The sequence below is a fragment of the Cyprinodon variegatus genome, unplaced genomic scaffold (assembly GCF_000732505.1).
Source record: "Cyprinodon variegatus isolate N-32 unplaced genomic scaffold, C_variegatus-1.0 Scaffold790, whole genome shotgun sequence".
Taxonomy (NCBI): Eukaryota; Metazoa; Chordata; class Actinopteri; order Cyprinodontiformes; family Cyprinodontidae; genus Cyprinodon; species Cyprinodon variegatus.
The window spans coordinates 434247-459699 of record NW_015151243.1 but is presented as its reverse complement, the minus strand read 5'-3'; the positions used below and the strand labels follow the sequence as shown (position 1 = coordinate 459699).

At 35.7% G+C, this 25453-nt stretch overlaps 1 protein-coding gene across 1 annotated transcript in view; it reads right to left on the bottom strand.

The window, feature by feature from the left end:
- Positions 1 to 25145, bottom strand: part of LOC107098574 (neuropeptide FF receptor 2-like) — a 29996-nt gene extending 4851 nt beyond the window's left edge. The window contains exons 1-3 of the mRNA XM_015396314.1: positions 24950 to 25145; positions 17473 to 17807; positions 781 to 880 (exon numbers count right to left, since the gene is read on the bottom strand). Coding sequence (XP_015251800.1) covers positions 781 to 880; positions 17473 to 17800 — 428 coding nt within the window. The 5' untranslated portion in view covers positions 17801 to 17807; positions 24950 to 25145. The remainder of the gene's footprint in view (positions 1 to 780; positions 881 to 17472; positions 17808 to 24949) is intronic.
- Between the last annotated feature and the right edge of the window lie 308 nt (positions 25146 to 25453).

The window sequence follows — 25453 nt, the reverse complement described above, 5'->3', positions numbered from 1 at the left end:
TAACATAGAAAGTATCACTAAATGGTGTTGAAAATGGTCTGATTAGTTCCAACTTTCCTGAATTGCATTTGGGGTCATTCCATTATATCTATAAAGCTGTTAACACAATTAGATATCATAAAAAAAATCTTAATAGCTTTAACAATTTTTAATCTTCCTAACCTTTCTGATACTAGTAATTTTCTGTCTGATAAGGTGACTTTAAATTGAAGACACCAATGCACTGTAGAATTAATATTTCCTTTCCAGGGGTGATGGTGTCCTCTAGGGATTTCGAACATTGACAATGACATCACAGGACACCTAACCTCTAAATAACAGCTGTCACTTTCAAAGCTTGATAGTTTCTGTCGCCCTTCCATCCTCCATTAAGTCCTCTGAAGCAACTGAATGCTTTGGCTTATGGTACGCAACATATCTCTTTTTGTGGCCTTTTCTTCCCTTTTTTTAAGGCTTCCACCCATACCCAGAGTAATCACAATATCTCTATGGGAAATGGGCAGACAGAGAGGAAGCTTTTAGGTCCCCTCTTCTTTATAACACCGCTTCAATACATTGAGATTTGCAACAACTCTTTCCTACTGTGGCCAAGGGATACAAATGTGCTTAGAATACATCAACATGCAGCAAACTGTACAAGAAGTACTGCAAACACTAAAATTAGACTAGTACTGGAAACAATACTTGCAAAATAAAATTTGACAAAAAAAATATTTAAAAAAAACATACTAAGAAAAAAAATGCTCTGTTTTAGTAAAAAAAAAAAAAAAGAATCCTTACCGATCAACTGCAATGGCAACCAGAGTGAAGACGGAGGCTGAAACTGAAATCCCTTGAACCATGCCACTCATTTTGCAAACCAGGCTTCCAAAAGGCCATCCTGTTGACAAAAAAATGACATCCAACTTCTTTAACCACAGGGACAACCTGCTTAAAAAGATTGCATGAGGGCTCTTAACTAAAAGTCGTGACACATAAAGGGGTACTTATGGTTTAGGGAGTCAAACAACCATTTTTCAATGAGAGATGATTATCGACTGAGCACCGGTCATTTAAAAAAAAAAATTCTTTTATGACACAAATATGTTTTTATGAAACACACAAATATAACAGAAAAAGCAGTTTAGGATCATATTGAAGATTTCAACAAATTTAATGAGGAATCTTCAGAACTATCTACATTCCAGGATAAAGTTCCTAGTTTTTGCACATTTGTGGGCATCCTTAAGATAAAACAGTTCAAACACCTTTGCAGTCACATTACATTGAAGAAACTGAGCAAGTCTTGACTACTGTCCTGATAGTGCACTGATAATATCATTACCTTGCTGAATCAAGCACAAAACTGTTCTGATTGTTAAAAGAGATTTGAAATAAAATTATTGATGGATTATTGATGGATATAGCTGGATTCTGTCAAAGGAAGCTGCCCATTGACAACAAAAAAGCTCCAGCAAGACTTACTGGCAGCATCGACCAAGCAATCAATACCCATGAATACAAAAATCTGACATCATGGAATACACAGCTATGGGAAGGTTACTGTTGATTGACATACTCTACAGGGAGGCTGATCCAGAAAACTGCAAAAGAAACAGTCTCCTCATAAATTGCTCTATTTAGACAAGTTTAACCTTATTTAAATAGAGGGAAACAGCTGGTAAAACAAAAATGCAGCCATGAGTTTAAACAGCAAAGTCATTTTAATACAGTGGAAGATATTTAAAAATTGTGGAGATAAAGTAACAGCTTCAAAACCAATAAAAGACCTATCCGTGACCTGGGCTACAATTCTGATGTTGTTTGAACTGGGCCACTCTTGAACCAGAGACAGAGGGTTACCAGTAATTAAAGGAAAAGGGAACAGACTTCTATCCACAGTGCTTACTAAATTTTGAATTTCAACAGGCTGAAAATAGATTAAATGACACAAAATCCAAGCTGGTGCAGTGTGAGATTCCAGTCTCTGTAACCAGTGCTTATTTCCAAATCATACTATACATCCAATCACTTATTTTATGCACCCACTTTTCCTTAGCAGGGTTTTGGTATGGAAATATTAGCCTCAAACTTTACTAAGTTGAGTGCTAAGACCTTCCATTTAGACCACAATTCTGTGTGAAATATCTTTTTTGGTCTTCAAAGGCACATCAGTGAAATTTTACCACTAGCTGGGCTGTTGAGCACTGTCTGTAGACATGTGACAAAACTTCTCTTTAACTCCACTCCAGCTGCAACCCCACCCTGAACCTTTGCTTCCACATATTTCCAAATCATAAATGGACAGCAAAACAGCATCACCTTCCAAAGGAACATGTCTAGTGAGGAGTTGAGTAACTCATAACTTAGCAAGTGGAGTTCATTTTAATAAAAGACCATCTCCGGGTGAATGTTTCGATCTATTGAAAGTACTCTGCAGTTTAACTCCCACACTACACTGCTCCCTCTGAACAGGGAGGAAATAAAGCCTTGAGTAGAACCTGTTCACATGAGAGTAGAGAACAACACAGAGAGATGGTTTCTGACATTGCACTATACTACTTTTTCTTTTTATACAAATAAAATAATGATTTTTTTGCTCAATGCCTCTTTAATATATCTGCTTTTTTTGGAGCAACTAAATTTCTTTTTGTTTTTAGAGATAAATCATAATTATTAAGATTAACACTGATTAAGCTTAAACACTTGTACACTTAAACACTTGTAACATACAGTGAGTCTGTGAAATAAAAATCTTTCAAGTTTTCCAAGATTACCTAATCACTAAGAAACTTTTTAAAGAATACAAAAAAATCTTTCCAAATAATTTTCAGTCAAAACTCTTTAAAATAGATGCAAATATAATTCAGTGCAATAATCCAAGCCAACTACTGTGTAGTCTGAATAATTTTGACTTTTTTATATGCTGAGTACTTTTACGCAATGCATGTGCAATAATCCAATTCAACTGCTGTGTAATCTATCCTAAGCTCTCAATCATGCATATATTTTTATATCTAAAGGAAACATATTCCAGGACATTACAACCTTTTGTGCTCTTGTACTATGTTCACTCTTTTTATATTGTCTGTTGTATTTTTATTTAATGGGTTCTTGTTTTAACTCTGCACTTTATACTCTATATAAGCTACTGGAACCAGAATTTCCCTGAAGGAGTAATCCCAAGGGATGAAAAAAATTGAGTCTAAGTCTAAGTCTTAGACATATTTGATCTAAGTCTGATGCCATATTTTGTATAGATTGTAAGGTTATTGCTGAATTTCTTAATTTTCATCTTTTTGGTATAATAAAAATCTATAAATTTGTATTAATCAAAAATAAGTACATATATTTTTTATTAAATCAACAACTAACAAATTTGACAAGTCGCAGCTTGATAACTCCTTTTCTATGGAATTTGACTTAGCCTTAACTCCTCCACATATATCATTTGAGAGGGCTTCGAAGAGGTCATATCTATAAACACATGAGTGGGACGGGAACGCTGAAGGGATTTGCCCACAGTAACGTTGAAGCTTATAGAGTGGGAGCAGCTTCTATGTCTGTTAGGAAGCCTGATGGCTGAACCTGCAGAGGTGCTGAATTGTGTAGGTGTCTTATCATGGATGACTGGAGATGGTTTGTTTCTTCTTTCTTAAGGAAATCATAACAGTACATATTTGTTCTCTATATGAAAAAAGAATGTAAATAGGATAACTCCTACTATATGCTCTAATAGCATTATATTTGGCAGGAAGAAGGCTTATAGAAGTCTAAATGGAGCTTTTCTTGTTTATGCTTTCATATTTTCTTCACTCTCAACCCATCCTTGATTTCTGTGTCCTTCTTTTGCTTTTTGCTATTTTTAAGAAGGGATAAAGATGGAATATACAAAAAAAGCAGCATTGTGCATATAGGGCATCTAGACTACTAGTAATCTACTGTGGCTTTCATTCACAATATTCAGGATTAGGGAGAATACAGGAAAAGAGAAATATTCTGGAGACAAGTTGGAAGAATAAACATTTCTTGTAAGTTGGAAGGGCAGTTGATAGACTGGTTTGAGAAGAAAGGCAATGTTTCTTTAACTTAATCTATTTTTTTTACAACCAAACTTATGCCTCAGCTTCAGTAGCAAAGTTGAGCTGTCATGGAGGTAAATAATATAAAAACATGGATCCATGTATATCGATGCCACAAAGCTTAAAGCATCTCAAATTGAATCCTTTAACATAATGAGTTCAATGTATTCCTATAGACTTAGCAGTCCCTGGATACTTTGCTACATCAAATGAAAAAATGACCAATAACAATAATTGCATATGGCTTTGCTTGTGTTTGCAGTTTGCCAATAAACGTCATTGAAATTGAAAGAAAGTTGGATTCCCTGAATGGAATCCTCTCAGATCATATAAACCTTGGTGTGAAATCTTTAAGGAAATGTACATCTCTATGTTTTCAGGTTATTTTGAATCTGGTTTCATATGAGGACTTTGAAAAGGTGTGATCAATGTAAAAACTACAGACAGTTTGAACTAATGTGTTTTCCTGCTTATACAGCTATACATTCATATTCAGTAAAATGTTAAGTGTTCTCCAGTGAGTTTTTTTTTTTTTCTTTTTTCAGATTAAAGGTACATTTTGAAAAGAGCAACCTTTTAAACACATAGTAAACAGACCCTCCATTAAGCCACATTTCTGGATCAAAATGGTCTTGCTTTATGGCTTATGTAATACTCTAGCATTTAATGTTTCTTTTTTATTAGCTCTTTTACATAAAACAGAAAACCATCATAATCACAGAAATAAAGGCTTTAAAACAGGCTGTGCATAAATTGTAGATATACTTCCCCAGTATAATGGAACATGCAATAAATGAACTTTTTAAATATTCTAATTTGATGAATTTGGCTACACTATGTTAGGCTAAAACATGAGAGCTGTGCCGCTGACAAAGCTGCAGTTTAAGCTGCATTTAGAGTTCCCTACTGTATTCTGTATAAACTCTGTAAGAGATTCCAACCTAATGTCCTTGTCTTCCCCTCCAGCAAAATCATTGTCTTGCACTCAGTAGTTGCTCTATCTATAAATCAAATTAGTAGCTTTAATGTCCATGTGTCTGTTTTCAGAGTTTGCCTTCTGTCCATCTCTTTTAAGTGAGCTGTTTAAATTTGACTCAAAGCCTCCCTCTGAGTTCACCAGAGAGCTTGAGTTATTCTAACTGCACAGACAGTTCAGTGCACTCTGTAATTTAAAGGATTAGGGTTTTCCTTATGTGCTAGTCACTCAATGAAAAACTAAACTAAATTTCATGGTCTTATTTAACTGTAGAAATTTTCTTTTAAAAAAGTTATAAACTATTTAAATCTAGTTGACTGATGAAACAGAAGATGTCAAAAGCTGAAAAATTAAAAACAAAGTACTCCTCCTCTGCTAAAAGAAAAAGTCTGTAATCCCAACCTTTTTTTTTACTAAGTTGCTTTATAATGTGTACACTTTAAAGCTAGGCAGCAGAAACTAAAGGTGTCAGGCAGAGTGGTGGAGGGCTGATTTAGGGAAATTTCCATATTCTTAGCAAACATAAGGTGTGTGTTGAAGTAGATGTCATTTGATAAATATGATCATATTAACTATAAAATGAAGGAGAATCAACAAAGCCTTGTTATAAAGAGTTAAATACTCTTGCCGTAGAAATCTGCGAGGTTTTAATTTGTAACGATAATAACTGCTCCTAAATTAAGCCAGCACTTATGCAATGAAAATTTCCATATTTTTTCAAATTGCCATAAGAGAAAGGGGTAAGAGATGGTCCCTGAGCCATTCTTCGGATACCCTTCTCTAGTCTATCTGTATAAACAGCTTGATTGATCAGAATAATGTACATTGATGTGACGATCGACTTAAATGGAGCCAAAATTCCTTCCTTTAGGAAACACTGCTGCATTTTCATCTTTGTTGATCACTCAGATCTCATTATAGCAGTCTGCTTAAAAGCAGCACAGAACATGAGGCTGCCACCAAAAAGTTTCCTGATGAAGGGCTGGGAGACTGTTGATGAGTTTTGCCTATTTTCTGATTGACAGATTTCTTTGACTTACAGTAGATGCAGCTCAATTTCTGATCTCTGTGAGAAAAACAAGCCCTCTCCCTTCTGATTACTGAGATGGAGCTCACTTTCTGATCTCTGTGACAAAAACAAGCCCTTTGCCTTCTGGTTATAGTCTCTGATGTTCCTTTTTCCTTTAAAATGGCTTCCTGCTTCAACTTGGCCAATTTTCTCTGTCATTGACTATTCTGCCATTTCTATATATTGCTCAAATAGATGTTGACCACCAACCAAGTGTCATCACTTCAGTCCTATTGATTTAACTTTCTCACAATTCATATTTTATCCCCCTTCCCTTATAGTTCCTTAACTATTACCTAGAGATTACAACTATTAGACATGTTTTTCTCTTGAGCAATGAGCAGATTGGTTGGTACACAAGTTGTTTTTTCCCCTTCTCAACTTGTGTAATTGTTTTGTTATTTGCAGTTAACTGTTTTTCCTCTGTTTTACAAAAAATAAGTTTGGGGGTATCAAGTTAAGGTAAAAGTTAAAAAGAAAGCTCAATATTTTCTTCTAAATCCCATCCAGCTGCTGACCCTACTGCAGTTCTCATAGAAATAGGATATTTTTAAATAAAGCCGACATACTAATCAGGACTTTGCTAGTCAATCGTTAGTCAATCCATGCAACTCGCTGAGAATGGTTATCTAATCCCCATACAGAATAAAAAAAAAGATAAATTAGCGATATTTGTGTATGCAATGTTTCAGTAGAAAATATTTTCAAGCCTTTGTATTCCCTTAAAACTTCTGCTCATTATAAGTAGGGCTTTGATTAACATAAAGCCTAAAAGTTAATAACATACCATGTTATGTCACCATTATGATATCAAAAGGGTCAATAGTCAAAATGAATTAAGGCCACTGCAATTCTGTTAGAGCATACTTTAAATCATAAACATGTGCTGTCAGTGTTTCTTAATCTTTCACTGCAAAAGGAGTGGATTAAAGTACAGTCATGATGTCTTCCTGTCTCTGAATTGGCCTTTGATCCATTTAATGTTCAACAGTCGTAACATGAGTGAAGTAAAGGGCTGTGCCTTTTCAACGTTGCTTTAAAGGCTTCTTTGCCACCCTATAATTAATGTTGTAAATGTTTCCATGCATTCATGCCTTTTGGATAAAAACAGGCTTTCATGCTGCAAACCTTTTCGTCTTCAGTCATGCTAAAACAGAAATAATTAGTCATCTGTGATGAAAATAAATCACCTTTAATAAATCACCATAATCTGCTTTATGGTTAACATTATTAAGCAGGAAAGCCAAAGGCATTCTGACTGCCATTGTCATCCTCGCTGAAATTCAAGAAATCATTAGTTGATTTCTGTTAGGTATTAATGGCTTGCTTTAAAGACTGTGAATATAATTGGAAGGTTTTAAATAGTGGAATCCAGGGGTGGGTTTAAAAAATGAATCAATCCATTGTAATCCAGTTTCCTTTGAATGGCCTGACAGTGATTGATAAAAAAAAAAAAAAAAAAAAAAAAAAAAAAATTAAATTGATCTACTTTTTTAAATGTTGGTAGAAAAACTTTGTGACACAGTCATGGGAATCAAATTGAATATCTTGGGTTTCATGTGTTTTTAGCCACATTATTTACACAACCTGCTCTGAAGTTAGAATTCATTCAAATATTACATTTTTGTTTTGGTCAAGTCAAATTTATAAAACATACATGTTGTACATTATATATCTCTACTTGGTTCAATTCATAATGGAAGTATTCATACTTTCACTAATACATCTTTTTGTTTCTAGTATTTGCAACATCACTAATTTTGACATTTTCTTCCATATCCAAGTATAGTTGTTATTGTGTAATATCCTTTTCTGAATCAAAAACCTCAAACTGAATCATGAGTTGAATGAAATTTAGCCCTTGTAAATAGAACAAATCCAGGACATTTGAAATGATACCCAGTACTAGTAGAACAGTTTCTACAAGCTAGTGATGAGTTTTCTAAAAAAATAAAAAATAAAACATATAAAATTAGTCATTATTAAGATACAAATGGTTTTGTGAAAAATACATGGAGCAAAGTGGTAAAATAATCATCACTGTTGGTCTTATTCGAAAACATGTACGCAAAGGGTTTTAAAAGTGTGTTTTCTGTAAAAAATATTGAATAATTCATGAAGTGCAGAGAGTGAAGACTTATAAGTTGGCTTCCGGCACTACTGTCACAACATTTACACCAAAATTTGTTCAAAATTATTTTGTTGGCAGACATGAAAGTGGTTTTATCAAATGTTCTGAGGAAATTCTCCATGAGCAGAACTACTGAGAGTAAGGTTGCAAGGTGATGTGGTTGTTTGCCCAGTTTCCTTGAAGCGAGATGGTTTCTTAGAAAGTCTTAAAGCACACGCTGGGTTGCTTAGACACTCAACATCTACTTACATCTACAAACATGGCTGTTTGTGATGTGCATCTTTGTGTTGCCTTGTGAAGGACTTATTCAATAAGTCCATCATGACATTCCTTTTCATTTGTTGCTAATTTGCCCTTTTTTATTGATGATGTTAAAGCAAAGCTCTGTGTTTACACCTTGAAGCTTTCTCTCTCTGATTTGTTTTCCTGAAAAGAGATTGCTTTGGATAAACTCTTTAAATAACACTTCATATGTATATTTATTAAATAACCATGAGACATGACTACAGATTTTGAAAGAAATTGTAATCTTACTCAGATAAGAGAAGTTGCTTAGGGTTACAGAAGGCAGTTGCTTACCAACCGGGCTCACTTCACAGGAGGTCGCACTGACAAACATGCAGAATTATCCTAAAAACGATCTAAGATCATCTTTTTTGTATTTTCATAGTAAAATTTGACATATGAAAAAAAAAACTGCTATATTTAATGTTCCTCCATTGTAATTTATAGAACACAGTTAAAGCTCCCTTTAGATGTTATTGATCTAAATTTAATATTTCATTTAAAACAGCTTTTTCAGATTTCACACATTTAGAAATGTTTACTTTAATCCCGGGCAATAAACATGCTCTTAGCATTGCATTAGGGCTGATGTTGTTTGCTGTTAGACCAAGGCTAGATATTCAAAGATATTTTTTTTGGTTTGTTTGTTTGTCCTCTTTTTTTTTATTTTTATTTTTAGCATTTTTAGCATATAAAGCTGAGATATTCTGAAAAGCTAATAACATGTCATTCTGTTTACTCTGCATATCTGCAAACTGTCCCACACATTTTAGGATTATGTGGTGGCAGAAGGGATTTTACCATCCAAAGACCTTCAGTCAGCTGGGGATTCTCTGAACTTAGTCAGTATTGGACATGTTCCTGATTTGTTTTGTAACAGCTTGTTTCTTCGTTGTAATTCTGATGCTTGGAACCTACTGTTAATGAGAGACTTGAGGTAATCCTTGGACAGAAATTATGATTTGCTAACTGGAAACTGATTTTGGTAACTTTAATTTCTCTGGTAAATGAACCAGCGTACAAATTTATGGTAAACATAAATTACAGATTAAACTGCTTTTTTAAAAGCGGTAAACCTCACTTTACATTGACATCCCAAAGCAGTTGTTATTTTTTTCTGCTCTGCTTGAAAAGAGCGAGAATGCCAAGCAGTTCCCCCACACAACCGGTATTACGAACATTCCCCCACTCAACCAGCATCAAGAACGTGAGCATGTCAACACTGCTGCCACTGGAGATCATTTGAGATGTGTGACATCAAGAGCCAGCTGTCAGGTGAAATTAGCACAGCGTGTGAAAATCCCTGGTGTTTGCACTTAAGATGCTCTTCTCCATGACAGCTCAGAAGTTCAGCTCCCTTAAGGGATTCCGTTATTCCTTGGATCATAGCAAAACGTCACGCTGATCATTTAGTCTTTTCAGAAATATATTAGCTGTCAATAGATGGGAAATAAAACCATATTTAAACTCATTGTAAAAGTGGTTTTATATACTATAAACATATACTTTGCAAATATATACATCACTCCTGTGGACCCGAAAAGTTAACCTTTCTTTCTCTATATTAATTTCTTTTAAAAGGAAGATGTTCTTGATAAGTTAAACTTCTTTAAAATCTTAAACTTTGTTTCTCATTTTCAAGTTCAGGATAAGTATATAAAAAGAAAAGCAACATGGAAGAATAATGTTGAGACTCCAGACGTATTATTTTCTGTATTACCTATACCCTAAAAGTCTGACATTTTGAGATATAAATGCCATTACTAGAGGTGCATCTCTAGAAATGTCATTACTTTGTAAGCCCCATAAGGGGAATGTAAAAGTATCAATGGATTATGTTCAGGGACGTTGCTATGGTCCTGTCTCAGAGCTACCAGCCACTGTGCCTCCCTGTTGTGTGCTCCCTCCTTCTCCCATATGTCGTTCCAGTACTGTTCAATTTCCAGCCTTGGTGGGGTTGTTCCCACTATTGTTCCCCTGCCACTGAGCCTTAAACTTTTGCTGGTGTGATTACGGAGCCAGATGGGTAAACCGGCTAACAGCCGGTTTACCCATCTGGCTTCATTGTCTCTTGTGTATCTCTTTGGGCAGCTGGCCAAGGCTTGGAGCCTTTGTTTGGCAGTTTCCAGTGCTTCAGGTATGGGCATCTGGCTATACCTCTTGGGTACTTGCCTTTTCATTGTACCTCTTAGAGCCTTGGTCAATTGCCTCACTTCTTTCCTTGTTGCCTTAATTTAATCCTCCGGCCTTCCTTTCCATGGTGGGTATTTCATTACATGGTTGTTCTTACAGCCAAGCATCTCTAGGATCACTGCTGCTGTGCAGTATATCAGCTCATTAGTGTCAGTGATGGTTGATGTAGGAATTGCTTGCAGAGCTTCATTCACGTCTGCTAGTAGACTTTCTAATGGTACCTCTCTTAGTCTCTGTAACTCACTTCGGGTTTGCCTGGTGGACTACTTTGCCATGATCTTATTTTTCAGGTCATTTGCTGCCCTGTCTAGTGTGGGTGCACATATTGGAGCGGGTGGGGGGGCTGGTGTTAACCCCACTCTGACATGGGGTTCTAGTTCCTCCTTGCTAGAACAGTGCTTTCAAGTTGTGAAAGCAGTTGTTGTTTACGGATGTTAGAACATTGAGTTACTAGTTGTTTAGCTTTGATTGTAGACTGGGGTATCAAAGTCTCCGTTTCTCATATCGTTTCTCATATAGCCTCTCTGGTTAGGGTTACTTAGGTAGTAATAGAGCCCAGTTCTCACATCTCATCCATTTCATTTGTGTTGTTCCAGTAGCCCATTTGACATCAAGGTGCTCTGGTTCCCCAACACCTGATGCAATACCTTGAAACGATGTGTAAGATGTAATTGCCATAACAATGTAATCAATACATGTCTATTACATGTACATCATCAATCTAGCACTTTTGGCACATCTGTATTATTATGCTCCATTAACCCTATAATTTTATTGTTATGGATTTGTAATATGTTATAATACATGATTTAGAGACTTCACTGACTTCGTAATGACTATGCAATGTAATTTGCATATTTTTTTATTATAAGTTAAATTAATCTACTTATGCTATGAAACAGCACGTATGTGTCAAAGTGATAAATATCTCTCTTAAGCCCCTCTGAAAATGAGAACATCATCATTGTTCAATGCTCTAGCACACATATTGTTTACACTGCGACCAGTCTAACTAGGGACTACCAATATGGCGGCCGGTGGCTTCACTTCAACCCTGCACTACCAACGGGCAATCAGCAATCCAGTGAATAAATAGAAATCACTGGTTTATACTCGTTGCCATTTGCAGATAATCTTTGAATAAAACCATAACAGTGCTATCGTTATGTGACGTACAAATCTTGAAATTTGTATGTTAAATTGTTTAATTCTGCAAAATCTAGCCAAAAACAGTCGTTGTGCTTATTTTATAGGTTAAAGAGAGGCTACTGCAATTTATTTGTCTAATTGGTTAAAATGGTACAGCAAAATTTCTACGCCAGAGCCTGTGTTGTGATATATTATTGCATGCAATATTCTTTTAGCCTGAGACTACAAAATACAGAATGACCTAGGAGACACTCGAGGATAGGGGAAGGGACTAGAGATAATTTAGGATAATTATTTTGCCATGGAAAACATAACCTAATGATACCTGTTTGAAAAACTTTTTATAAAAGATATTTTGACAAGGAAGAATCCTATATTAGTGATCTACAAATGGAACAGATGAGAGGAGAGAGCTTTTAATAAATGTCAAAACAGCCTGCCTTTGAGACTTCATATAAACTTAGGCATTATCTCTAGCATCAATCTTCTCAAACACCATCTCCTTTTCTAGCTGTAGTGCTAGTGCTCCGTATTTTTAAACACAGTCTACATTTCTGTATTAAAATCTCTAATTTCAGTGGTTTGAAATTGGCACTTCTATTGCCTGTTGTCATGATGACTCATTGAATCGGTGCTTCACTGATAATGGCTCTTTATACTTGTTATAAAGAGCCATATAAAGATATTCTAGAAAATGTTATGTATGTATTGAACCCCAATCATTTGCTAACATTTGCAAATACAATATAATAGATGATAACCTTTAATTTGCACTAAAAGTGATATGTACCTGCAACGCTGGTGAGCCTTTTTGTTGTCTGCTGTATGTTTTAATCTAACACAGCCTTAATGACATACAAACCAGTCTCAATATAGCCCCATTTACACTACCCTCTGTAAACCGATCCGTGCCAAACTTGGGTCAGTTAACCGTGCAGAGCTTGGTTCCTTACAGCCATTTAAACACCATGCCAGCACAGTTCTTCGTCTCCTAGTGAAAATCTACAGTACTACAGCCCTCTTGAGGTAAACAAGCAAATCAACATGGCGGTGCCCGTAACATTTTGCCAAGAGTCAGGCAAAGGACGCAGCCTTTGGTGAATTTACTTGACAGAATCGGCTTTTGGGAAGTGGATACGACAAATGATAGTCTAATCAGGGCAACGACAGGAGTTGAGGTTCATCACAGTGCTAAGCAGAATCAGCACCCATAACAATCGTGTGGCAAGGTAGGGAATACAGTATTTTTATGAATGTCTGAAATTTCATGATTACGGAGGCTGACTGTATGGAGATGATGCGGTCGCTAATGCACTTATCTGACAACCGGGCCAGAACTGGTTCTGTTTTTTTCTGGCATGGTCCAGTTCAGCTATGCATGCCATTTACACTTAACAGTTATCATGGTTACCGTGCTGGGACCGATCTCGGCACGGTTTCAAAAGGTTAGTGTAAATGGGGCTACAGTCATAAAACTTTTTTCTTTATCTTTGAAAAAAGAATGCAGTCCTGAATTCCTAATTAAATATTTTTACCTAATAGTTTATTACACATTTTTCATAAGTATATGATTAGACACAGATTAAAATAGACATGGTATCTTATCTCTCATTATTGTCATTTCCACCTTGTTCAAGGGTTCCATTATTGGAAAGGAAGTCCTCTCCCCATTAATTAACCCATCATAATGGCATTCTATACTATAATACAAAATTCAGTTCATATTCAGTTTATAATACAAAGTTCCCTTCATCATTTTCATATAGCACAAAATCCAGTAACACGGAAACTAATTTAAAAAAAGACATAAATACTTAAAATCCTATGGTTATGGATTGTAGCAAAGATTAAAATTTGACAGGTTTGATGTAAAAGCAAAGGATGAGTCTGACTGAAAGCCCTCGCATACAGTGTCAAAAGGTTAATTAAAAGATGACAGAATTTCAAGCTTAACCAGCAAAATCTCAACCAAAGACTAATATGGAAATAAGACATAATGACAATTCTCAGAAGCAAACATCAAAAGATTAGGAGAGGTATTTTTACCCATTTGAACTCTGAATAAAGCATATTTAAAGCTGAAAAGTTTTCTCCATCTGAAACAGACCCATGGAACTACAGTAGCAACTACAAGAGAAATATCAATAATAGAGACTAGAAAAACGCTCAAAAGAATTGAATTACTCTTTTGCACACCTTACAGCATCCTGCTTTCATTAGACAGACATCTTTAGTTTGTGTCCTTTTTCTAGAAATGGCCTAATTCTAAACTTGTTAAATACCTCATCACACTGTAATTTCCAATAGGCAGGTAAAACTCCACTTTCAAGTTCTCCTCCCAGCGATTTTAATCAACTATGTTCTCTTTTAAATGTGTTTCTAATCTATTTTCTGCTCATTCTGTTGTGATTTTCCAACTTTTTATTTTATTTTGCCAGTTGTGCTCATTTAAACTCAGGATGCTACATCTGCAATCAGTGTGCCTGCAAGGGATTCATTTTTAATCTAACCTGCTTCCATCTATGGTTTATAGTGAGACTTAGTTCCTAAAAGGTTGCCGTATAGGCAACTTCTCTAATACTGACACAATAGAGCCACAAGCTATTCAACTTCATGCCACATTGCATTGATGTCTTCATTCATGCAAAAGGAGTCCTGACCAGATATTGAGCGCCTAATATTTTAATCATCCATGGGTGTTTGTGTTTTGGTTTTCTTTTATAGGCATGAGAGGAGAGTAGTAGCAATTTACATTTAACCAGTTACATTTACTTGAATAAGTTTTAAAAAGAAAATTGCTTCTTTGGGTAGGGTTACTGAGCTGAGTGAAGTTGTCCCTATCCCCTCTTCAAATCAAGCAAAAAATTGTGTCAAATGTTTGTGCTAGATCAGTGCCAGTTAGCGTTGCCAAATCCCTGAAAAAAAAAAGTGACGCCTCATGTGCGTGCCAGCTGACCCGATTGCCTATACCCCTCCTGGCGTGGTGATTTTTTCTTAGCCCCCCTTTGTGTGTGAAATTATTTTTTTTAACTATTTGACTTAAATCTGCATTTAATTAGATGCATGTTTGCTGTGTGCTTTATATTCATTATCGCAGCCTTTTTTCCACTCGGGTATTTGTTTTTTCTCATTCCTCATTATATTTCTGCATCCTTTTTTGTTTTTTGGAGGAGGAGCATCGCTATGTGAAGGTGCACCTCCCCTACCCATACTGCTCTGATGTCTCCCGCTATATTCTCCGTGAGCAACACTTGGCCTGACCAATGGGATGAGGGTATTCTGGATCATTGCATACATGTTGTCAGCTCATTGGTCACAATGCAGGACAGGGCCCGGGAACAAGTTTACCGCAAGTTTTGTATGTAACATGCCATTTGTATGTAACATGTTCATTTTCCATTAGCTTTTACTGACTATTTTTTCACTCTCAGTAATACCGAACAAAGTGCGTTCCTTTTCCACTAAATACGGGACAATTCTGTTTTTCAAGGCACGGTTGGAAACCCTAGTGCAAATTGTGCAGCAAAATAAATTATTGTGCTGCTGTTGTTTTTGAATATGGTAACAAAAACTTCCGGAGTGCATTAAAGATCAATGCGCACCCCCACCTTCTTCAAATAAACAAAATTGGTGTCAATCAGTTCTGCTTAGTTGTGATGGTTTGTGTATCAAAATGTTTGTTTGTGCTGCACTTTTTTAAGTTGCTAAAGAAAAGTTGAAGATCAAAACATTTTGTCAGCAGTTTTAAAAGAAAAGCAGCAAAAATAAAACATGTTTGGTGACAAAGCCACAGAAATCTAGCTGAAAAAAGTGACAGCAATTTAAATTGGTTCATTCCAGCTGCACATAACAGCACAAAATTAGTTGAATTGCCTGACATTCATTTTGTTTTATTTGAAGAATGTGGGTGGGGCAGCTTCACTTGGGGATGGTAATTCCTCCATTAATGAATTTATTTTTTAACTTTAATAGTATTTTTAGAGGTTAAAATACTCTGATTCTAGGAACATTTCAGGCTCCCAAACAAACTCACTTCCCCAAATCAAAAACAAATGTTTATAACCAAACATTTGCAAACATTTCTCAACATCTATTGAATTCAGGAAGCTTCAGTTCTTCTGCCCAACCATCACTGATAAAGAACAGATTAAGACTGTCTCATGCTACAGGAACCTAGGCACGGTTAGGGACTGCCACGTAAGTGCAACTCATGGACTGACCTTAGTAGCACCAAAGCTAAGCAGAGACTCTGCTTTTAAAAGAAACTATGGTAATTTGGCGTCAATAGAAATTTTCACTGAACAATAGTTTTAATGTTCTCTTCTGCTTTTATTGAGAATATTCTGTATTTCATAACAGCTGCTGGCTGTGCTGCAGAGGCTTAGAAGAAATCCTCTGGCAAGCATGGAGAAAATATACAGATAGTGAAAGAAAAGCATACAAGCTTATAAAACAATATAGTCCCTCTACGATCTGCTTTCTATAGGGGAAAGGTATTCCCTACATTTATTCTTAAGAATGAAGGCCAAATGTTTTTCATCCCACAATCGATTTAATCATTAACTGTAAAGGTAGTAAAAAGGAACCATAAATGACTGAGTTAATCCATCCTTGTTGTTAATAACTTGTATTAACGTCATGTTTGTCTATGTATTGCCTTTATGTAAATGCCTGATGACAATGCTTCAGACCAATGAGCATCTACTTTCTGACCTCCCGACCTACGTTGCCATCCCACCCACCCAGTTCTTTCACATAAATTTTTCACTGTACATATTCCAGTTAAAAGCTTTATGTTGTGAGGAAGTCTAAATTGGGAAAATTGGGATTCTTCTGTTTGAAAAAAGTTTGAAAAAAATGTCAAAAAAAAAAAAGACTTAGACTAAGACTAACTTTAATGCCGTTTTCTATACACAGAGTATATACAAAACGAAATTTGGTTTTTTACAGCTTTCATGACATTTCCATTTCTTGCAGCAGTGATCAAAGGTAAACATTGTGGGGGGAAAAAAACATGGTGCAAAAAAGATAAAAATAAAATAATGCATTGATATGGTCAGTTTGAAGCAGAGTCCTTGACATGAAAAAATTGTTATTTGAGTTTAAAAGGCACTCTGACTGAAAAACTCCTTTCACAGGCAGAGTTCTCCTGGCTGTCCAAAGCCGTCAACCTGCCTTGGTCATTATTAGAACTAGGAGGAGAGTCTGGTCCATGTCTACTCAGGATGAAGGTGGTAAAATCGAATGATAATCCAGGATGGGATTATCATTATTCATGGCTAAGCATTTTTATTCACCTAGCAAGAAATGTGGTGGAGATTTTCTCCTAATAATACAGTATAAGAGAAGATTTACAGTTAAACTTAGAAGCTCTGGCTATATTACAAAACAGCAGGAACCCTATTCTGGGAGGTCTAGCTCCAGGAAAATATCTCGTCACAATGTTGAGAGTGTCTTTGACACAAATAAGCCCTACCATGAGTTCTACCACCCCCTAGGTTGAGATGATATACTTATGCAACCATCTTGATTTAAAAAAAGGTGACATATTACCTAATTTATAGCTAAACTATTTGATAGCATCTACTGTATTTAACACCTTGCTTACCTGTAATTATGTTGTCAAGAAGAGTTGTTGGCATGCAGAAAATTCCCACCAGCAGGTCACTCACAGCGAGGTTCAGGATGAACAGGTTTGTCACTGTCCTCATATTTCTGCTTTTCAGCACAATGAAGCACACCACACCGTTTCCCACCATGCACACCACAAAGATCAGCAGGTAGGACACGATGAAGATGGCTGCAGTGGACGGCTGGTGTAGGTAATAGCCAACATATGTGATGTTCTTCCTGGGTGTGATGTAGTCCAAGGAAGAGTTATAAAATGTCCAGTTGTCGTACAGATGAGTGGAGTTGTTTACCTGTCCTTCGTTCATTTTAAATCTGCAAAAAGAGATGAAAGCACATGAATTGCATTCTCCTTTCAAAAGGAAACAGAAATTTAAAATCCTGCATTAAAAAAAGAAACCACTGAAGCAAATATGAAGCAAAGCAGGCCCAAGGCAGAGGAAAGATTTGAGCAGATAAAAAAAAATGGTAGGATATCCTCAATTTCACAGCAACAGAAATGTTTATTTCATTTTGGACCTCATGAGAGTGAGAGAAGTTAAAATATAATAAATGAATCATGTAGTAATTAGTTGGTTTGAAATTCAAAACAAATTCTGTTCAAAAATATTTTATTAAAGGGGAATTAAATTTTAAAACAGGATAAGATCAAACCTTTTTGGCAGAGGACAGCAAACAGCCTCTTCCACCAACCATCCTCATTTACTTTAAAGAGAAATGCTCCAGTTTAATCCTTCCAGATTTACCTTCTAGGAATAATAACCAGTGACTTAAACATCCAAACTCTACAACCTAGTTACGCCCCACTTCAATAACAAAGGTTGAGTGATCAGAAACCGGACACACCACTCATTCACCTTTCACCAGAGTCTGATGGCCTGCAACACTAGTTTCACACATAACAACCAAGAAAGATGGATTTATAAATAGAACTAGATCAAGAAACTCCATACAAGCCACCCAAGGGGACTAAATGACTAATCCGAACACTACCCCCCTGGAACCACATAGGAACACTACTCCCTCTGAACCACATAAAATATAGCAAACCCCTGCCACCCCCCTAAAAAAAGCAAAAATAAAATGTGCAGAAACATGGGGTGAATCTGTCTATGTTGGAAAACTGTTACTAATGTAATTAGTAACAAAACTGTAAAGATGCCTAATTATAAAAAATTTTATATAGATATTGTTATTCACAAAAAACTTTGAGGCATCAAAGTGAAGGATTCTGAAGAAATACAGATGCCATAGTTTTAAGATTGGTATTTATAGAAATAATTGTTCCCTTCACTTTAATATGTTGAGCACAAAATGAATTAAATGTGGAAAGCTGTATAAAAAAAAGATGTATTTATTTGCACCCTGAGGTCCAAGTACATATTATTTGTTTCTTTCTCTCTTGTTTCATTACTAATTATTATAGTTGTGAATGAGGGGAACAACTTAAATATACATAAACATATAGAAAATTAAAAGTCACATTTTCATTAAACAACTGTGACAATAATGACTGCTAAATTAAATGGCCCATATACAGAGCTCTGCATCACTAGATTAACTCAATAACCAATGGAGATACACATTTTGTTTACTCAAGGGAAGTCAGTACAGATACCGGAGGGACTAAGGACTGTTTCCTCAGTAAAGAGATTGAAATATTATGAGAACAAAGTAGTGTAGGAAGAATGGCAGTATTATGAAATTATTATTATGTGCATTGATAGGCCCATATTACAACATAAGATTTTTTATATAGCATAAGAGGAACATGACAGAAAAATTGTTTTCCAAACTTTTTTTTCTGATATGGCTACGTGGTTTATAGGTGTTGTTTTTTTTTTTGTAGTTTAGGTACTGGTTTTAACTTCAGGTAAAAATAGATACATACGTAGATATAATAGATATAACTGCATCTGTATGTGTACGATTACACCTCAATATTAAACTTATTTGGGGATTCAGACATCAACCAAAACAAATTAATATAGAAAAGAAAATGCTGTAAGGCAACTTTCTAGATCATTTTACTGCTAAGATATAGACTCCTTGAAGATAAATGTTGCCAGACCGTGAACTTGACATTGTCTGAATGCTATAACTTTGAATAGAATAGAATAATATAATGTCCCACAATGGGGAAATATGGGAAATCTAGCAATGGGAATGTTTATAAATAGGGAAATGAAGATTCAGCATAAATTTTAATCTGGAAGACTTTTATCAGCTTAGCCTGAACCTGATGTCCATCATTCATTTCATCTTCAGCCATTCAGCTCAGGGGCCTCACCTTCTCTAAATCCAGCCATTTGCAAGATCCCCTTCATTTAGTTCCTGGCCCAGCTTCTCTCTCCCACATGCAAGCAAACTTTCACCCACCTCCATCCCATCGCCTTCCTCATTCTCAGTCCCACTCATCCTCTGGCTTATTCCACCACCACTGTACTACTTTATCTCCTTGAACCCCAGTCAGCCTCGGCAGATTGCCGCTCACACTGAGCCTGGTTCTGCTGGAGGTTTCTTCCTGTTAAAATGGAATTTTCCTCTCCACTGTTGCTACATGCATGCTCAGTGCGAGGGATTGCAGATAGCCAATGAGTTCTCGCAATCAGGCGATTTTCCTTAGATAGAAATATGTTGAATAATATGATTGTGTTACCTGTATAAATACATTTAATACTTTCAAGTTACAACTTTTCTCTGTGTGAGTCTCTCCTGGTTGAAATATTGTAAAATTCCTACAGCATTAATGGAATTGCTCATGCACATTTTTTTCTCTTGTTGCTTTATTATACTTACCATTTGCCTCACAAAGCTATTATAAACTTCCAGGGTTACTCGCTCATAACAGTTATGTGGGAATGGTCCTTGTGAATCATTGTGATTAAGCCAATCATTCACATAATTTCAAAAGTTGGGCACTATTTCAACATTGAGATTTTTGTAATAATGACTTATTCAGAATTATTATTAAGCTACAGTAGATGGATCTGTTGTTCTGTCAATTACTTGGCTGTAAACCTTCAAGGTAAACAGTATATATTCCCCATGGGTAAAAATTACGACACATTTCACAGGAAGTAACTCAGATAAATACAAAAAATTTTCCCAGTTCAGTTTTTTTAAATTCTACATTCTATCTATGAAATATGTTGAAAATCAGACTTCTGATTATGATGGAGTATAAGGATTTTCTATGTATTTGAGAATAAACAAAAATCACATTTTAGCTTGAATAGGGAGGAAATAAAGGCATGGAACTAGAACCTTTAACTAGAACTTTAATTGCTGATTTTTCAATAAGCTGAACATTTTAGGAATAGTTTTGGACTTTTAGATTATACAAAATTACAGTAGTCCAGCATTGAAGTAAGACACCAACATGTTCTGTATCACTATAAGATAAGATATTTACTATATTTGACAGTGATAAAGAGACAAAAGATGGAAACTGGCTTGGAATTTGATTAAAAGTATAAAAGTTGCAGTTTTTCAAATTCTTCTTTTCACCAGGTTCTGTTAAGCAAAGTGCACCTAATAGGAAAAAATATCTTGTTGGTTATCTGTCATTATGACGCCAGTTAAAACATTCAGAATAAAAATATTGAATATAGAAATACTCCCATATAAATACACCTAGGATAAAACACTTCTGTTATCATAAGCCACTTTGAGATTTGTGTTTTAAGATTTTGGGAAGCCCCAGAGCACCCGGCTCTTAGAGTGAGATAAATGAGACGCTGTTGTATTAGATGTTTAACCTGCTGCTGATAACAGATCTCACATTTTTTCTTGGGAAAAATCATCATCATATTTTACTGCATGTTGACTCTAATTGGTTTGGTAACATCAAAGCTGATATCTTCACTCTGCCTCCACTAGCTTCAGGCATGTTTCATTTATTTTGGGAAATACCAGTATTAGATTAACACAACATAAACCCTAATAAAACCATACTGATACAGTCATCCGTAACAAGCTCTAGAATTGTGACATCTAGTGGTTGCTTTTCAAGGAAGCAGAAGTACATTGATTTTCTTTTTTATCCTGGATGGGATTTTTTTTTTTTTCTTATACATTATGCTTGCATTCATTCTTATTTCTCCACAAGCAGGATTTGTGAATGTATTTCTGACATATTTAAAGCACCAGACACATCCAATTCAGAGCAAATATTTAGTTTGAAAGATGTATAAAAAAGCATTTAGAAAGAAAATCACTTATTTATAGTAGTAGCATGATCACATACTGAAAATGTAGATCACTCCAACCTTTAGAGTGAGCAGATTTCTTAACATGTGAATGAAACATTTAGAAATTACTTTCTTAACAAAAGCAGAAGTGGCTAAATAGTACCATTAAACATCCTTGTGATATAAACTGCACAACTAAATGCATTTATCAGCTTTTAATCTTTAATTCTTTACATTATTCTAAAGTTATAAGAGGTCCTAATTAGTTATTTTTAAACATCTGGTTTTATGGCATATCAATAAGAAATTACATAGAAACGATTTATCTTAGCAACTGTAAACTGAGTACGGCAAAGTTTTATATTTGTCTTGCCAGCATTGCAAAGTAAAACATAATAAAGAAGGAAAACCAATCTCCAAAGTTCACTATTATAGAATTGCATCACAAAACCAGTCCATTCTATCCTTATAACAGGGAAAATACACATAAGGAGTTGGCTAAATAGACTGCTTTTTCTGGCAACAGTCAAGATTAAGCTGAATATAACTAGAACGGTAAAATATTGGTTATTCTTTGAATCTGTTTCTCTTCGTACAGCCCTTAAGAACTAGATGAAGTTCATTACAGACTCTTTGAAAAACCATTTCAATACACTTATGGGTGCTGCTAGCAGAAAGTGAAAGTTGTTTTATAGCCTAATGTTACACCAGAGTTGTGGCTCTACAAATGTGGCCAAATTATTGTAGAAACTTCTGCCATGGTCAACTATGTCCTCATACTTCCATATAAATACACCTATGATAAAACACTTCTGTCACTCAGAGCTTAATCCTTCAAAAAATAACCATAAAATGAAAAAAATAGAAGCCCAGGACTCAAAATGATCTAGAAAACAAAATAGTCAAGAAATACCTGTGCTCCAACATTGCTAAGATTTCTAAGAATAATATGATTTTTGGATGGATGGATGGATGGATGGATGGATGGATGGATGGATGGATGGATGGATGGATGATTTTTGTTACATATATTTAGGAGGCATACCGATGCATTTATCATCACCTGGATTTTAGAATAAATTGGAGGGATGTTTTTATGCTGTAATTTCCTATCTCTATCTGAAATATCACCCCTCCCCCTCAAAAACTCTAGCTGGTTCTAGTCAGCCTGGCGTGCTGTGGATGTGGAAGTTGATTAAGACAAAATTAAGAGTGAAAAAAGATTCCTCCTGATCTTAGCCTGATAGGCAGGAGTACATTAAAATAAATGGCTGGAGTAATGAGGAAAAAAAATTACAATCAACGAGCTCATCTCACTTTGTCTGCTGCATTAACCCAGAAAGAGTTTGTATAACCACCAATATTTCCTTCTTATCTTTTCTCATTTCAGATGTAGAATAGCTTTAATGATAAATGTTGCAAAGATTAGAATTCTCTTTTGGCAACACATATCAGTTTCAAACATTTTTAATGTAGATCTTTCATACTCAGAATCGCTTTGATCAGAATTACTGAGATTTGTGTAAAAAAATGAAATAAAAAAAATCTTCTAAATATGCATTGGCAGTTAAATAATCTGCACACAGCTGGTAACCTTAACACAGGCTGTAGAGATCTTTTCTCTGATCAGATTCACCTTTATTTTTATTCCTGATTATCTATTAAGGCTTTTGTAAAATTTCAGCAGAAGCACATAACGAGTCAACTTTCTGATGCTGATCATTCTGATGACAGCTGCATAAACGGGGCTCAGTGACTGTAGCAGCTTGTTTATACGTTCAGCCTTTTTGCTGCTGCAACCACGACATCTAATTCCCAGTCTTACTAGCGGTGGCAACGAGAGGTGAAATACTGGGGTGAAAATATGAGCTGGCACTAGAACCAAAAAGGAACAGTTACAGCTTTAGTTTAACGTTTTCTATCGTTATTGTTTTGGTGAGGCAAAAAATTAAAAAATATAATTCCTGTTGCTTAAAATTTCCCAAACCAGAAATAAAAACAGTAAGACAAAGAGAAGTGGCTATGGAGGGTTGGGCTTTGTGCATTGGAGCAAAAAAAGTGGTGAAGTTATCTTGTAAAAATATTGTAAATCACAAATTAAAACAATATCAGCCTCTGATCCTTTGTAATATCGTAAAAACCCTTACGATCTGCAGCTGCAACGCAAACGACAGGAACCACAGGGGGGCTTAAACACTTTGCAAATGTCACAAATGACAAAAAAATAAATGTCAAACTCACTGAAAAGATTTTTAGTGACTGCCATTGTCAACAGCATTTGACTTCACTGTATTATTACTGGAACTGGATTGTGTTGGGGCGATATGCAAATTAAATCAGTTTGCCTTGGAAAGTGCAGAATGTCTAATTCAGTTTTCAATGTTCTATTTAATACCCTTATAAATGAAAAACCACTGTTATTTGTGATGTTATTCACCTGGGAAATATGCTTGTCTATTTGTTTTCTCCATGACTGTATGTAAAAAAAAAACAGTTTACAAGTTATGAAATGTAGGTTTTATTCAACTCATGCACACCTTTCTGAAGGTCATGTATGATATAAAAAAAAAAAAAGATGGGGGGGAGGAAGGTAGAGATCAACAGGTTCTAACTGAGTTAAAACATTTTTATAATAATTTTGCCCAAGCCCTCAGGGGGGGGGGGCGTTTTTGGTCAGGTGATTGAGTTTGATTGATGGGATGGAATATGTGAAAACAAGTACATTTACGCACAAATCAAACGTGCTTGTTGCAGATGGGGGAAGGGGGATAAACCAAAGGTACAATTATTATGAAGAAATATAAAAAAAAAATAGATATTTTCCAACAGAACAAAAACGCGTTCTCTTAGTTAATTCTTTATTCATTTAAACAGTGCATTCTTTATTAACGCACTGTTTCATGAATAAGAAGGATCCATGGATCCCTTCTGCTCTAAATATCTGCATGTTGTGCCAATAAGCAAACAACAATCCCTGCGCTTTTATCCTCTTTTCCGCTGCACTTTTTATGCCCTTGCTCAAAAAACTTCGCTCATCTAATTGCGCTTGATCCCCTCCACACAAAGAGGTGTCTGTGACCAAATAATGAGTGCGCACTACGCGCTAAAAGGAACATAATTAGTCGCATGAAGACGTTAATTCGCTGACCTGAAAGCCTTATTACCAACATTACCTCAAGATTTAAAAAGTGAATACATTTATTGAGCTAAAAGATCAGAAGAACTTATTGAATAACTACTTTTAGATAATTATATGTGTCTTACCTGCTGAGCGTCCACTTAAGTTGACAACTGGCGGAGCGCTTTGTGGGAAAGTAAGGAGAGTCCAGTGTCCTTTGAATCAGACATAGATCTAAGATTTTAGAAGCAGCTTCATCGATAAGCTCAGGATGAGACAGCCGATCTGCGCTTCATGCTGCGTTTCAAGTCCGACTTCTTGTGCGTCGCTGGCACAGGCAGCGCGCAGCCTGCACCTCAGAGCGCAGACTGGGGGATTTACTATAGCATCCATCCAAGGCTGCCTGTACGTTGACGTCGGGACTGGAGGGGAGGGATTAGAGGGGGCTGAACGGGCTAATGGTTGAATGATATGCCCCCCCTGATCTCTTCCAGCTGCTGCCTCAGAAATCTGAAGAGTGATATTAAAAGAGTCAAAGCTGAAGGTAAGAGATGTGAGCTGCAGTTCAAAGCTCCTAAGTGCTCCATATTTACTCAAATATGCCAACACTTCTACTTAAAATACTTCATTTTGTTAATATAAATGCACAT